This window comes from Botryllus schlosseri, chromosome 5 (genome assembly GCF_051294905.1).
Source record: "Botryllus schlosseri isolate E-star chromosome 5, Bs_hap1, whole genome shotgun sequence".
Taxonomy (NCBI): Eukaryota; Metazoa; Chordata; class Ascidiacea; order Stolidobranchia; family Styelidae; genus Botryllus; species Botryllus schlosseri.
This window is the reverse complement of record NC_137240.1, coordinates 19905488-19921295: the sequence shown is the minus strand read 5'-3', so window position 1 is coordinate 19921295 and position 15808 is coordinate 19905488. Positions and strand designations below refer to the sequence as shown.

The 15808-nt window shown below is 41.5% G+C and overlaps 1 protein-coding gene across 1 annotated transcript; it reads right to left on the bottom strand.

The window, feature by feature from the left end:
- Positions 1–11549: 11549 nt before the first annotated feature.
- LOC145440019 (uncharacterized) lies at positions 11550–13375 on the bottom strand. The gene has a single exon (XM_080317680.1). The coding sequence runs from the start codon at positions 13158–13160 to the stop codon at positions 12171–12173; it is 990 nt and encodes a 329-aa protein (XP_080173806.1). The 5' UTR covers positions 13161–13375; the 3' UTR covers positions 11550–12170.
- Between the last annotated feature and the right edge of the window lie 2433 nt (positions 13376–15808).

Here is a 15808-nt window from a genome sequence, read left to right as displayed (position 1 = left end):
ATTAACGCGTAACGCATACCGACGAAACATTTAGGTAATGGGATTGCAAAATGTATGGCACCAAAATTGAGACACAAGTCTTCAATGAACGTCCAGTCCAGACACTTCTATATAGCGGCTCATCTTGAAGTTATTTTGGAGTGGTGGTTATGCATATCACATGAGAAAATGGATTCCGTGGCAAGGTTTCAATCCGTTTATCGGGGCAGATTATAGGAAAAAACATCCGGAATTTTTATTTCGAACGACGGTTCACTGATTTGCTGAAACTGACAACGTCCAATTCATAGCGTTTTGCATACATTTCGAAGTCAGCCTGATTAACCTTAATACTCCATTTTTATTATTATTCCCACAAACCCTAACAAAACATCTCTAAACCGCAATAAGTTTGGATCAGTATAGGCTATTGGTAATTAAATGATTTCGCACAGTAGGATATTTCATCTCAGGCAGTCATTCTGTTTATGTGAGTCCTGCAGTTTCAGAAGTTATCAGGCGAAATTAGACTTTTTCATCGCAATACTCATATTGTCTTCCAATATATCTGCTAAGATTAGTTCTAAGAAGCAAAATAAATGTAATCGTGAGTAATCGTGATTACTTTTCCAATGTAATCGTAATCGTAATCGAATACTTCCTGATTTTGCTGTCAACGTATAATCGTAATCGCGTCATTCAGAAGTAATCGTAATCGTAATCGATTACATTCATTAAGTAATCACCCCGTGTCTGACTGGAAGTGCATATTAAAACTTGATAATATTAATTCACTCAGTAGCGTGATATAAAATAGGTAGCCTTATATATAGCCTACCCATTCAGAGCGATTGGCACAATCAAAAAGTGATTTCCAACAGCGCGATTTACAAATCAGTAAAGCAGCAAGCAAGGCCTTATATATGCATGTTTAGTTCAAAGAATTGCAATCAAACTTCTGGAGAAATTACCACATCGAACATGGCATTTTTCCAAGTTTGAAACACAGACATTCTACGAATCAAACCGGAATTTGGGAAACTGTTTCCTTTTTTCTCTTTAGGTCCGTGTGACCGTGCAATCCAATCCGGGCATGCATTCAACAAAGGTCTAATTGGAACGGCACATGGTGCGTTTGATCTCAGCATACACAGCATAAAACGTGAATCATAGTTACAGTTGAATCCGAAAACTCTAGTTTCAAATCGGATGCTGACTCGTTCGCGTTGAGACTGCGCACGGAAATCAACCAGCTCTCTCACGAATTCGTGTACAGACTGCAGTCTGCAATGCACAATGCACACTGACTGTTTGTTTGTTTATTTCATACATAACAGTGGTGCTTACCGCCTAAGTCTGTTGCTCCACGATAATGATTTGTTAATGTTCAGTATCTTTGCCTTCGTAATCTTCAGGACGACTTCCACACTCATCAGCAATCTGGGCCTTTTGAAACACTGGTATGGCAGTGGGTTTAGCGATGAGGAGCCCAGATATCGCCAATCTCCAGAAATCACATGCTCAACCTCACAATAAGCTTCACGGACACAATTAAAATGGGTTTTCAAACGCGATTTGGTATGGAATGGAGCGTTTTAGGATCTTCCATCAATGAATATCTTCAGTTTCGTGGTCAGTTTGATAAGTGGATCGGTCTCGCTGAATACGAAACGTGGGCAATAGGCATACCTCCCTATAAGCCTCTGAGCTGACAGTATGTGTATGTCTATTAAAAAACATAGCCCGGTTTAAGATGATGCAATGAGTAGAAAATCATACAGCATAATCAATACCGAATTGGAAATAACATTGTATACAAACAATCGTATCGCAATATATGGCGTCACAAGCATGAAATTTCGAATAAGGGAGCGTTCAATGTACTATTTTAAGATGGTACACGAACTCCTTTAGTTAACACAGCCTTGGTTGGTATATGTTGATAAAAGTCGACTTCAAGGCACACAAATGAAAGTGTGAACGGCCCCTTCTGACGACACGAAATATGTCGTCTCGATGACTTTTCGCACAAGCGGGATTATCCAAAAGATAATTTCCAATGGCAGAATTTATGGCCTTATGTCGCTCCGAATCAAGCTTGGGGGAATGAGATTCCATAACCATCGAGATTTGAATACCACACATGTGCTTTGTAATGCACCTTCGTCACAATTGCAGGTGTCGGAAACTGTTTCTACTCTTTATTCCGGTTTAAAAAAGAAGTAAACCGGATTCTAAAAACCACAAGTGTTCAACAATATTGATTTATTGCTGATCATACAATATAAGGTCACAAACTGGTGCCTAGTAGCCTACGGCAGTAAAGCACGGTTTTCGATTAAAGATATTATCCTTGTTATTGTTAGGGGGTAAGGTACTCCCAGATCATCAAAATTTTTCATAATATTTTATTGCAGAATTACAAAGTATGAGACTAGCTCTTTTCAAAAATGTAATCATCTTGCATGATTTCAAGATATAAGTAGGTTAAAATTCCATTTGAAATCTCTCATTTTCGTAAAAATTCCAGACCCACACCCATATTTTTAACCAGCTCACAATTGTCACTAAAGACCACATCCTTATAATTTAAACAGTTAGTGAAAAGAGCCATATCTGTAATCACTCAAGCATGAATATCATAACATTCTCTGGCAGCCAAAGCAGTTGTAAAGCACTCACAAGACATTGTTATTTACTCTCCTATTGTCAGTGGCTGATTTTGGAATTATTTTACTTATCAAGATAATATTGTGAGAAAACTGATAGTTAGTTGTGATTTTACAATGGGCGGGACAAAGCTAACAACAAAACAGGCATTTGACCAGAGAAGGAGAAAATATTATGATAAAGTCATTCGAGAAAAGTTTGGAACTTTTATCTGCTTTGAAGTCTGATGGTGGTGGATGGAATTCAAAGGAAACCTTTTTCCTAGCAAGTCATGCATGATGCAGTTATTCAATGTACTGTGACTTGCCCTGACTGTGGTTCAACAGGCAGGGGCTATTGGCAAAATATCCAACAAGGCTTTGCCACAGAGATTAGCATCGGAGTGTCATGCTGCAAGAAATTTTTCGACCACGAGCAAAATAAAATTTATATTTTCGCAATCAGTTCCGCGGTAACTTTCGATTGATACCCGTTTTATCAAATTTCGTGCTAGACCAATTTCACTGAGCCGTGAAATTTAATTGCTTGTATCCACACCATATCTGACACTATGGCAATGCATGTTACTACCAGATATTTATCCTTTCTCAGCCCATGTGATCAGATTCACCGGTAGAGTTGATATAGGGAATAGCCTACTTTCGAAAATTTAGGGCAAGTTATGAATGATAATGCATCTTCGGGTGGGCAGACTGTTATTAGTCACTACGTTGTATGCTGTTATTTCTTGACCCCCATCAGGATTAATGTCGGGATAGTTTAAATATATTGGAATCGACAAATGCATCACTCAAAAACAAATTTCTTTCGTGAGGAGTACACAATTCCGGTTCCGACTCTGATTGCAAAGGACCCTACTATATATTAAAATCGAAAGTGAAGTCGTAATGAATCGCGCGGAGCCCAAGACAATTTCAAGATTATTTAAAATGACTCAAAAATTCGGGAGTCAATTTGCATGTCAACGGCCGCACAAATTCCCCCATGGCCGCAGGTTGCCCACGCCCGTTTTTTTTCATTATAAATATTGTTCATGGTTAGCAACGATGACAGCCGCCTTTTAAATCAGATGCAGCACCACTCCTACGTAAAACTGTATGGAAGATTTCGATGAATCGTGTTTTCATTCGATGACGTCACAGTGTTTCAGCGAAATATCTTGGCAGACATCGTGAAAATGCCATCAAAACTTGGTTTTCATTTCCATCATCTTATTCCTGTGCGCGGGGATTTTCTGTCGAATGACAAGCTGAAATAACTAAATCATATCATCCGATGACGCAATTTAACTCCCGGTCATCGCCAACCTGATCCGCATAAGAGCCCTAGGCGCCATCGTACATATAAATAACTCCAGAACGATAGTGCACTACGCCCCATGGGGCATGGTGACAGTTGGCAGTACATGAACATCAGCCTAGGACCAAATGAACATATGTTGAAACACACTGCACTCTTATATTGAGTCCATACACTATTTAGCCTGTTATTGAATTCCAATTAGTCACCAGAACCGGTCTTGTGCACTATAGGCCATAGCAGTTAGGAACAACTAACCCGGCATAAAACATCAACAACAACTCTTAATCGTTATCACGTCTTTTTTTCAGATCAGATCAGGGGCTCTTAAAGTATGGGTCGCGAAGGCTACAAATTTTTGTCGCGACCGCATCAGAGCGGCCTTTTACTATTTGTGTGGTATTAGCTGAATTTCGCGCATCAAACCGTTCTTCACGCTTGGCGCGATCTCCACTGTGATTAGTTCGTACGTGTTCAAATTGTCCATGGTCATTGCCATTGGTCACTATATTCTGTATTGGGAGCTAGCGATGGTGTGAACGTGAGGCTCACGTTCGCCTTCTGTGTGTGAACCTCAAAGATTAGAGGTTCACGTTCACGAACGAACCTTGATAGGTCCTGCACTGTGAACCTTTTTCATATGTTACAATTGTCTCTTCATTATCACATCTTTGGTTGAAATTTATTGCATTTCAACTGCGGGCCACTATATGCATGGCGCTGGCAGCATGAAAGAAATCAACACTAAACGAGCACGCACCTTGACAATCTTAAATTGATATCGTTATGTGATGTAAAAAATCTAGCAGGCGAACGGGGTCAATTTTGATTTCATATGTTTATTGTATCATGAAAACCCAGTTCGTGCGATTGGGGTGTTGGTTACTGCTGTATAGCTTGTTAATGGGGTAATATCGGTAGCAAGTAGGGATGGTGTGAACCTCATGACGTCACGTGACGTCATATTGCTAATTCCAACCCTGTCTTTCAATGAAGTGATAGCCTATATTAATGTACACGATACCTAGCGACGACTCGGGCCACATAATGCCACAATGGTGAAGTACATATTGGCGTTTTAAACGTCACTAAATGTATCAACTGAGGCAATCAAATGATATAATACTCCCATAAAATCAATATCATCCGTCGCTTTGCCAACAATTTCAACGAGGAGTTGCCAGGGAATATAAGCTTACGCCTTAACGGTCTTGGCCAGACCGTAAAGTGTATTCGGCGTCTGAGTATAGCTACATTGATATTTGGCATAGTGTAAAACAGGTTTCTATACTTGCTACCGATATTAGGCTACCCCACTAATTATACAGCTGTAGCCAACACCTCAATCGCACGGATTTGATTTTAATTATACAGTAAACATATGAAGTCAAGACTGACCCCGTACGCCGGTTAGATTTGGTACATCAAAATACGATATCAATCTCATTGATTTGCTGAATAAGCATCATTCGCTGACTACATGTAGTGTCTGTCGCTCGTGATGTTGAGTGATTGCGGGTCAAGCTCACAGCAGGAAGTCACTAAATATTTACAAACGGAAAGCTGGATATTTCGAGCAAACTTTTGTAACAAAGCAAGTAAAATCTTTGAGATTGTCAAGGTGCATGGTCGTTTTGTGTTGGTTTTTTATGCTGCCCGCGTCATGCATAGCGTGGCCCGCAGTTGAAATGCAATAATTTCGCACCAAAAATGTCATAATGAAGTGAAAATTGTAATATATGAAAAAGGTTCACAGTGCAGAACCTACCAAGGTTCTGTTGTGAACGCGAACCTCTAAATTTCCGAGGTTCACACACAGAACGCGAACGTGAACCTCGCGTTCACACCATCCCTAGTAGCAAGTATTGAAAATCGCTTTACACTCCGCTCAATACCAACATAGCAATACTCAGACGCCGAATACACTGTCCGCGGTCTGGCATAGACCATTAAGGCGTAAGCTTATATTCCCTTGCATGTCCTCTTCGAAATTGTTGGCAAAGCGACGGAAAGATATTGATTTTATGGGATTAATTATTATATCATCTGATTGGCCTAGTCGATACATTAAATTCAACATACATGTAAAACGTCAATATGTACTTCTGCACTGTGGCCCGAGTAGAGGCTAGGTATCTTGTATAATATGTAAGAGTACATTAATCTAGGCCATCACTTCACTGAAATGTAGGATAGGGCTCTTCAAAAATGACTTTTTTTCTCAAATCGTACTGGCTACTTCCTAAATTTGTTAGGTTACCTAATTTAAGCCTACACACAAAATTTGGTTCAATTCCAGCCAGTAACCGCTTTGCTACAAGAGAATAAATTTTCTATTCATTATATAAAAATAAATAATAAATAATTTAAAAATTTTCTGTTCACCCCATGAAAGTGTTAGGTTGTCTATAGAAACGATCCTCACTAAATTTGGTTCAATTACAACCAGTGGAAGCGGAGTTATTGCCGTCGAAAAATTTTGATTTGAAAAAAATAGTATTTACGGTGAGCACAACCATAATAAATTAACTAAGTATTAGGGATGGTGTGAACCTCTGAAAGGTTCAGGTTCGTGTGAACGCGAACCTTTTTGAAAGGTTTTGTGTGAACGCGAACATGAACCTCATCACGTCACGTGACGTCATATTGCTAATCCCAACCCCATATGTCAGTGGAGTGATAGCATATATTAATGTACACGATACCTAGCGACGACTCGGGCCACATGATGCCACAGTGCTGAAGTAGCCTACATATTGAAGTATTAAACGTCGCCAAATGTATCAACCCGGGCAATCAAATGATGTAATAATCCCATAAAATCAATATCTTCCGTCGCTTTGCCAGCAATTTTGACGAGGACTTGCAAGGGAATATAAACTTACGACTCAACGGTCTAGGCCAGACCGGACAATGTAGCCTATTCGGTGTATGAGTATTGCTACGTTGATATTGAGCAGAGTGTAAAACGCTGCTACCGATAACACCCCATTAACAAGTTATACAGCCGTAGCTAACACCCCAATCGCACGGATTTGATTTTTATAATACAATAAGCATATATGAAATCCAGATTGACCCCGTACGCCTGCTGCTTTAGAATTTTTTGCACCAGACAACGATATCAATTTCATTGCTTGGTTGAATACGCATAATTCGCTGACTACCTACATGTGCTGTATTTCGCTCTTGATGTTGTGTGATTGCGGGTCAAAGTCACAGCAAAGAGTCACTAAATATTCGAGCAAACTTTTGAAACAAAGCAAGTGATTTTTTGAGATTGCCTAGGCTCATGCTCGTTTAATGTTGATTTTTGTTATGCTGCCAGCGCCATGCATATAGTGGCCCGCAGTTGAAATGCAATAAATTTCCACCAAAGATGTTATAATGAAGTGCAAATTGTAATAAATGAAAAAGGTTCACAGTGCAGAACATACCAAGGTTCGTTTGTGAACGTGAACCTCTAAATTTCTGAGGTTCACACACAGAACGCGAACGTGAACCTCACGTTCACACCATCCCTACTAAGTATCGATCACCGTAAATACTATTTTATTCAAATCGAAATTTTTCGCCGGCAATAACTCCGCTTCCACTGGTTGGAATTGAACCAAATTTGGTGAGCATCGTTTCTATAGACGGCCTAACACGTTCATGGGGTGAACAAAAAATTTTCAAATTTTTTATTATTTATTTTTATATATTAAATAGAAACTTTCTTCTCCTGTAGCAAAGCGGTTACTGGCTGGAATTGAACCAAATTTTGTGTGTAGGCTTAAATTGGGTAACCTACCAATTTTATGAAGTAGCCAGTACGATTTGAGAAAAAAAGTCATTTTTGAAGAGCCCTAATGTAGGGCTGGAATTAGCAATATGACGTCATGAGGTTCACGTTCGCTTTCACACGGAACCTTTCAATAAGGTTCGCCTTCACCACGAACGTGAACCTTTCAGAGGTTCAGACCATTCCTATTGGGAACTGTATAGCTGACTAACGAGACCCATAGAAAAGTGTTCATATACGACCATATGGCGCCATCATGAAAGTGTGCCAACCTTTGTATGACACAATGGTTTGATAACATGGTAACATTTGCCCGATATTGGTCTCTGCAAAGCTCTATCCCCAAGGGTAATACTCGGGCAGGTAAGGCGGGTGGAAATAGCGGGAAATAGTTTAGGTGTCCGGCCGAAGAGCATTGCTAAAAAGATCGGTGGCAATAAAACCCCGGCTGAAAGGAGAAACGTTATTGATAAGTTCAGTCGTTGAAATGGTCGTCGCCTAGTCCCGTCATTTATGCATGTCGGCCTAAAACTATAGCATTATAGCACTATAGCTAACATTGAAAATACATTGTTTCGGTTTTTGAGGCCTGGGTCGCGAGAGGCTAATGAAACTCAGATTTGGTTCGCGGTCTAAAAAGTTCAGGAATCACTGAGATGGATTAAGGTTGCCACCCTGCGCCTAAATTCGTCGCAACCTTCGCCAGATTCGTTTTCATTACAACATTCATTGCAATAGTTGGCCTACGTCTATTTATTAGGGCAGTGACTACCGCACCGTGCTCGAAAGGTAACGAAGGGAGCCTAAATATTTCGTGGATAAACAATAAGCATAAATGATAACGTCTTTTTGGTAGAATTAGGCCTATTATTGAGCTTGAAAATTTATTGTCGCTGCATTTTCTAATTTTTATATAGGTAGCCTACAGGTAGCCTATAGGTAACAGTTTCTCACGAAAGAGGTTTTTTCTTAAAGTTTTTACTGGGATACTTTTAAGCAATTTCCATATCCTTTGACTATACTCCCTCCAGTGTCCCAGCATCTCGCATATCGCCCTTGAGTGCTTCTGTCCCCTTCGTCCAAGGTGTGCTAGTACCAAGTTTAGGAAACACAGGTCAATGCACAGGCGCCGACTTACGAGGTTACGAGGCGGCCACCTCGTACAAAATACTCAAACGCCCATGTGATTTGTGACCAGTAATTAGTAATCAGGCGAATCGATGCGACCTCGTGAGAGACGTCTTCGATTTCGATACGCGCGTGCGCCAGGCTTGTAGCCACGGTGGTTTCGGGGGTTGAGCTTCCCTATTTGAAACGCGAAACCCCGTCATTTTGAAATGATCATTCGAACGCTAATATCCAGTTGCAATTCAATAATTGTGTTATCAATGTTCTGCGCGGTTGATTTGCGAGAAACGTGTTGTCAATTAGCGAGAAGAGTCTGTTATGATCTCCCGCCGAGATGGTCACGAAATTAGGTCATTCATTCCCGTGAGCGTGGCAATCGTCGCTAGCCTGATTTATCGCGTCACGAACAGGCCTGGTTCCGCAGGCTGGCACAATCGCATCTGCAGTAGGCCCAGTTCACACTATATCATCGCTTGCGTGTGCAATCACATCTGCATTGGCGGTTTCGTCCTGGTGTGCACGATATCCTCGCTGGTCCACACAATAGCATCTTCAATAGGCCTGGTCTGAAAGATATCATTGCTGGTCTAACTATCGCGTCTCGGGCATAGCATGATTTGGCTCCTATCTCTCGCTAGTTTGGAGACAATACGGTCGAGTTTACGCTAATTAGTGATTGTTTTATGTCATATTGATTAAAAAGCGACATGGCGAAACTGAATAACATTGAATCGCTGCAAACAGACTTTAACGCTCGTAATTGATCCCCGCTAAAACTTGAACGTAACGATCAGAAGATGTGTATCATTGCTTGAGTTATGAAAGACGACAAAGGTTTGAACTCGGTGCCATCAAGTTCGGACATCTTGATTTGCGAAAATTGTCGCCGAGACTGCGTTATACGCGCGCGTATTTAATTGCTCACCAGAGATCAGGGACTCGATTATTGACAGCACTCCCCGACTTTTTGGCAAGCTTATCATACGCCTAAAATCGTCAATACGAAGAGATTATATGATCGCCATTTGCACATGTACTGGACCCGAATTGAATTGATGCTATATTGGTAAATTTGAAAAAAGCCAAATCCCCCTAATTTTTCGACTGGCTACGCGCCTAGCCTGTGCTGAGAAGCACCGCCCTGGATCTCCTCTGCCGATCAGGCGCCCAAACAGACGAAATCTAAATTATGTGCGCCCATATTCGTTTACAAAACCATTCGTGAGCAAGCTAGCTTCGTGATAGTCTTGGTAATCGGAGCGCGAAATTGGAGGGTGTGTTGGTGTGTGCTTGAAAATTGGAATTCATTTCTGCGCAGATTCGTTTCTCTAACAATGCTTTTCCAGTGACATTATTCGGGAAATGCAGCAATACAGCTTCAATAGCGATATAATGAGAAAACAATTGTCGCGACGAAAGCTACTCAATACGGTGTCAAACTAAAAACCCATTCGTGGCAATACTAATTAGAATACACGCTTTTTCGTTTGCCATTATCCATATTTGGATTAGAAGGAAATTTGTGCGGCCGTCAACACGTAATTCAATTAGTATGTGTTCACGGCCGTCGCCATGCAAATTGAAATTACGAATTGGCCGATGTACTCCCGGAATGCTTCGCGAAAGTAAATCGGGAAATGCACCAACGACGCCCAAATCGCTCTTTTAATCTACAAATAATTGCCGCGAAGCGAGTTGGTCAACGCGAAGCAAGCCAAGAAACCGCAAGAGACAATTACTGATTGGGTTCGCGTTTGTAATCATCACTATTGTCTGCTTGAAATATTCGAGAGTTGTCGTGTGTTACTTGGCAGGCCAGTGCGTATAGTGTATTTCGTTACTCACACGGCGCGTTGCGCGTGAATAACATTGATGCAATTCCAGATTCGCAGTGATGTAAATTCTGATTTTTGTTCGATGCATTCCGTCGGACGCACTGGTAGCGCTGGCCGCAGTTACACTTTCGAATGATCGTACCGTTTTAAGATTCCATTTAATAACTCGACTGCATGGTTTGATATTAATGAGTGCAGGGCCGGTATTACACGAATGGTTTAACGCTGCACGTACACCAGCGACATGTAGTAAAGTGCGTTTTAGTGCGACGATGACGTCATCGATATGGAGCAATTATGACGTCACAGGACTTCGCCACCTCGTAAAAAATAGAAGTCGGCGCCTATGGGTCAATGTGATGGATATTATTTTATGAGCAAATTCTCGAAATCTCGATCCTGTTCTGGGCCAAACCAAAGTCCAAATCCATTTTTTTTTCATTTCCTCGACATATATAGGCTAAATTTTAGGACTTGAACAAAGTCATGATAGAATTTATATGTCCAAGTACACGCAGTAGCTGCGCAGTAGCTGCGCAGGCACGCAGCCACCAGGCGGCATTCTTTTTCTCGATCACAATCTTGTGACACCATGTCAGGGGCGGGCAACATACAGCCCGCGGGCCGGATCCGGATCGCGACGGGGTTTTGAGCGACCCGCAGACAGTTTCCGGTCTTACTTGGTAATGCAGCCTGCGGCCTCAATCTGCCACAATATCCCACAACTGGCATACCATATATACGTCTGTTCGTTTCTATGTCACTGAATGATTCCAAGTTTATCAACCTGGGAATGTTGGCCACGGCCACTTGCTCTATTCTATTTTTCCACTTTGAAAGCATTTTAATAACTTTCTCGTGTTGCAGAAGCTTAATGATGACGCGTCACTGGTTTATATCGCCGGTGAATAGACAAAGAATTTCCATCACATGAATTGATAATATACTTCATGTTTTATAACAGACATGTGAATATAAAATCATTGTCCTGGTCACGCTACTGCGAAAAAGCGATTACATCCAGGCCCTGCGTAAAATAATAGTCTTTTTTATTCATGACATTTGAACAGGCCCATGTTGGATTCAAATAATGGGCTTCATGGTGTTTATGCAATATCGAATTACCGATAAGATATCGAAAACATATATACAGTATACTATACATTCACGTCGAGTCCATGATTCCTTCTCAACCAACAGTGAGCGCGCCACGCGTTATTGCGAGACCTGCATTAAAATAGGCTATACTGCTCGTGATAAGTTGCAATTTCCGAGTCGAATCGGGCGCCACGTATCTGTCGATCGAGTGTCTCGTATTATCAAGGGATTCTTACACGAAATCTCATTTCATATGTCAAAACTCTTAAACAATAAAACCTTTCCGGTAGATGACATTTATTAAGGCATTAATGTGGTCTCGACATGCTCAAGCTGCTCCTGGATTGAATTTGTGTGCTTCGCATTGATGAATGACATCAACGTTGCTGGGCCCGCCCGTGCGTTCGCGAATGCAGTACGAGATAACGCTTTCGAACGAAAGCCTTCCCGCGCGCGGCGCACTTGTACTCCTTCGTTGGAGCATGAACTTGCATATGGCTTGCCAACGTCCAGCTGAACGCGAACGATTTCCCGCAGACGTCGCAAATGATTTTTTCGAAACCATTCGCGCCATGATAAACAGCCAGATGGTACCTTAACGTTGTTTTGTGGCGAAATTCCTTGTGGCAGACATCGCAGCGATGTGGTCGAAAGTCGCTGTGCATTACCGAATGGCTTTTTAGATGAGATTTCACAGTAAACCCCAATCCGCAATCTCCGCATATGTATTCCTTGACTCCAAAATGACTTTTCATATGCATTATTAAGCCAACACGTCGGCGGAATGCTATACCGCAAATCTCACAACCATATTCATGAGGATCCATGTGACTTTGCAAGTGTCTATTAAAATTTGACTCGGTATGACAAAGCTTGCCACATATTTCACATTCGCGTTTTCCGGTGCCGTTATGCATTTGCAAATGTGTAACGTAATTTCCTTTGTGACGGAAGTCCTTGTTGCATATATCGCATCGGTGTGGCTTGACGTCGATGTGAATCAATGAATGACTGTCTAGTTGTGGCTTTATCCGAGAAGACATCCCGCATATGTCGCATTCATATCCCTTCAAACCCGTGTGAATCGGCAAGTGCGCTCGTAGATGTGTAATCGATAGAAAGCGCCTCGCGCATATCTCGCATTGATAGCATTTCACTCCTATGTGAGGGTGAGCTGGCATGTGGGCGTTTAGTCTCGATTTTAATGGGAAAGACTTTCCGCATACTTCGCACGTATGCTCATCCTCATGGGATCTTGTGTGGATCGTCGCGTGGTATTTCAGTTGGCTTTTCCTGCTAAACGACTTCCCGCATATATCACATTCGTGGCCTTTCTCTCCGGTATGAAGCGATCGATGGTATTTCATGGTGTGCTTTTACGCGAATCTCTTCCCGCATATGTCGCAATCGTGTTGTTTCTCTCCGGAGTGAGTCTTCATGTGTGCTTGCAGAGTGCTCCTCTGACGAAATACTCTACTGCACATGTCGCTACTAAGCTCTTTCATTGCGCTGTGAATTTCCATGTCATTCCTTAAACTCTTGCTACTGTAGGCCTATGTTTTTACGCAAGCGTCGTCTATACTATCGGTGACCCTGTGAAAACGTTGTGAATAAATTGCACGTTTTCCCGATAGACGTTCCCGTCTACAACAGTGAATAAATTCAAATGGACTAAATAACGAGGCGTCTCCTTCTAAGTGCCCGAGTGTTTCAATTCTGGATCGAGTCTAGTTGAGTTGAGAATTCGAATGTCACTCATCAGACGTCATGAAAGACTATGAAACACGCCAAAAGTCGAATTATATACCACAAAATGCAATGTCAGTTCTTCCTCACATTCAAGATAGTTTGGTGGACTAAAACTTCACGCTGAGCGTTCGAAGGCCTTAAATTCTGCCATTGGCAAACATCTGTTGGATTATCCCGCCTGTGCGAAAAATTATCTAGACGACAGTTTTCCTGTCATCGAGAGGAGCCGCTCACACTATCATCCGTGTGCCTTGGAGTCGACCTTTATCAAAATACATCAGGCCAGGCTTTGCCAATAGAAGGAGTTCGTGTACCATCTTAAAATAGTACATTGAACGCTCTCTTATCTAAGATCTCATTTCATGCTGGTGACGTCATTTCGAGATACGATGGTTAATATACAATATTCTTTCCAATTCCCTACTAGTTGCTGACGATTAAACCTGACGAGTGTCAGCCGAAAACATTGGGGTTCATTTCAATATGAATATACTATTCAATTAATACTCGATTCAGATGCAAGTACTGGAAACGTTGTGGTCAGCTCTAGAGCTATTACCACCTGATGGAACGTTCATTCTCATGACGAAAAAGTCTGCCATTCGAACAGTAGAAACAGTAGAGCAGTAGAACAGTTTTTCGTTGATAAATCTCGGATTATCCACCAATCAAGGATAATCCGAGAAATATCAGTGAACAACTCCAATATCTCCGCTTCTACTAGTTGGAATTGAGTCAAATTTGTTTTGCATCGTCTCTGAAGACAGCTCAACAATTTCATGGGGTTGACAGAAAAATTTGAATTTTTTTTTTATTTTCCTGTTTAAATTAAAAAGTTTAATTGGATCTGCGGAGCCCTATACTTGTTAGAATTGAACCAAATACGGTGTGCAGCGTTTTTCAGGGTAACCTGACAATTTGATAACCGAACGACTGGAATCCAGAAAAATAAGTTATTTTTGAACAGCCCTAGCCAACATTGTCATGGAACACGCGAATGAGGTGTCATTTTCTAGGAATTCAAACTCGAGGCTAGTGCCTTAAGCACGACTTTTGTTAAAGTTCAAGCTTGGAGTTAGACTACACATCACTCTAAATACCGCACACACCAACTATATGGGGTTGAGCATGAAGTGCATCTGCATATTCATCGCGAATCGTCTATCCTCGACCTTCTCCAACGCCAGCGGCACTATCTATGTCCATCCTCAAGATTACCGGACCACGACTGACCTATCGATCTCGTTTCTTATGACATGCCGCCCTATTTCTTGTCGCTTCCTTTTTCCATATACTATCTTCTTTACTTTCATTCAGTGTGCGTGCCTCCTCTTTACATCGCCTAGGCCAAGATGGGTGTCAGATTCCACAGACTACTCCTTGCCGCTTCGACATCTTCCTGTCTTTTCATTGTATCGCATTTTTTGTGGTGTATTGAACTGATAAAATTGCTAATAAACCAATGATGATGATGATGATGACCCGCGTCATCCTTATACGTTAGTTCAAAAACAATATAGATAGCACACCGATAGCATATTGAAGTCCTGTACTTTATGCTGCGTTCAGCATCTTATGTTGCCTTTGTCTCCATACTATTGAAGTGCATAAATAAATTTATCACACATTAGAATATCTAAATCAGAATCAGAAACTATCCTGATTGCGAAAGCAGATAGCCTACACTGTATATCTGATGTAGGATATCACGTACTTGGACAGTATTCCCACACCAACCCTGATAGAGTCAGCGACCTATTTCAATGCTCATGGGAAACCAGGAATCCTACCTCTCACTCGACCTAAATGATCTCACATACCCGACATCGGCGTATCCTGGAGGATAGAGGGGCCATGTCATGTCATTTATGCCAATTGAAGTTTTCTTCGCGTGATTTATCGCTATATTAGTTGTCGAATCTATTAATATTATAATCATTAGTGGGGCCTCTGTGTGCAACAAATCGTCGTAGTCGAATCAGAGTATGGCATACGTTTATTTTGACACCATGGGGGGCATTACAAAACAATGCGGTAAAAATCAGAATCTCCGCCAGCGGTAACGAACTCTCTCGAATGCGATTACCGCATTGTGTCAAAATTGGTATATCAAAACATTTTGCGGCCAGCTCACGCAAGATCACTTTGAACTCAAAAAACTCTCGTAATTCCAGACGCAACACAATGTTTCGCAATAAACGCGCTAGTTTGTGATTTCGCCAAGTCGGCAATCTTAGTAAAAGATGATATCAAATGTGGGCTGCAT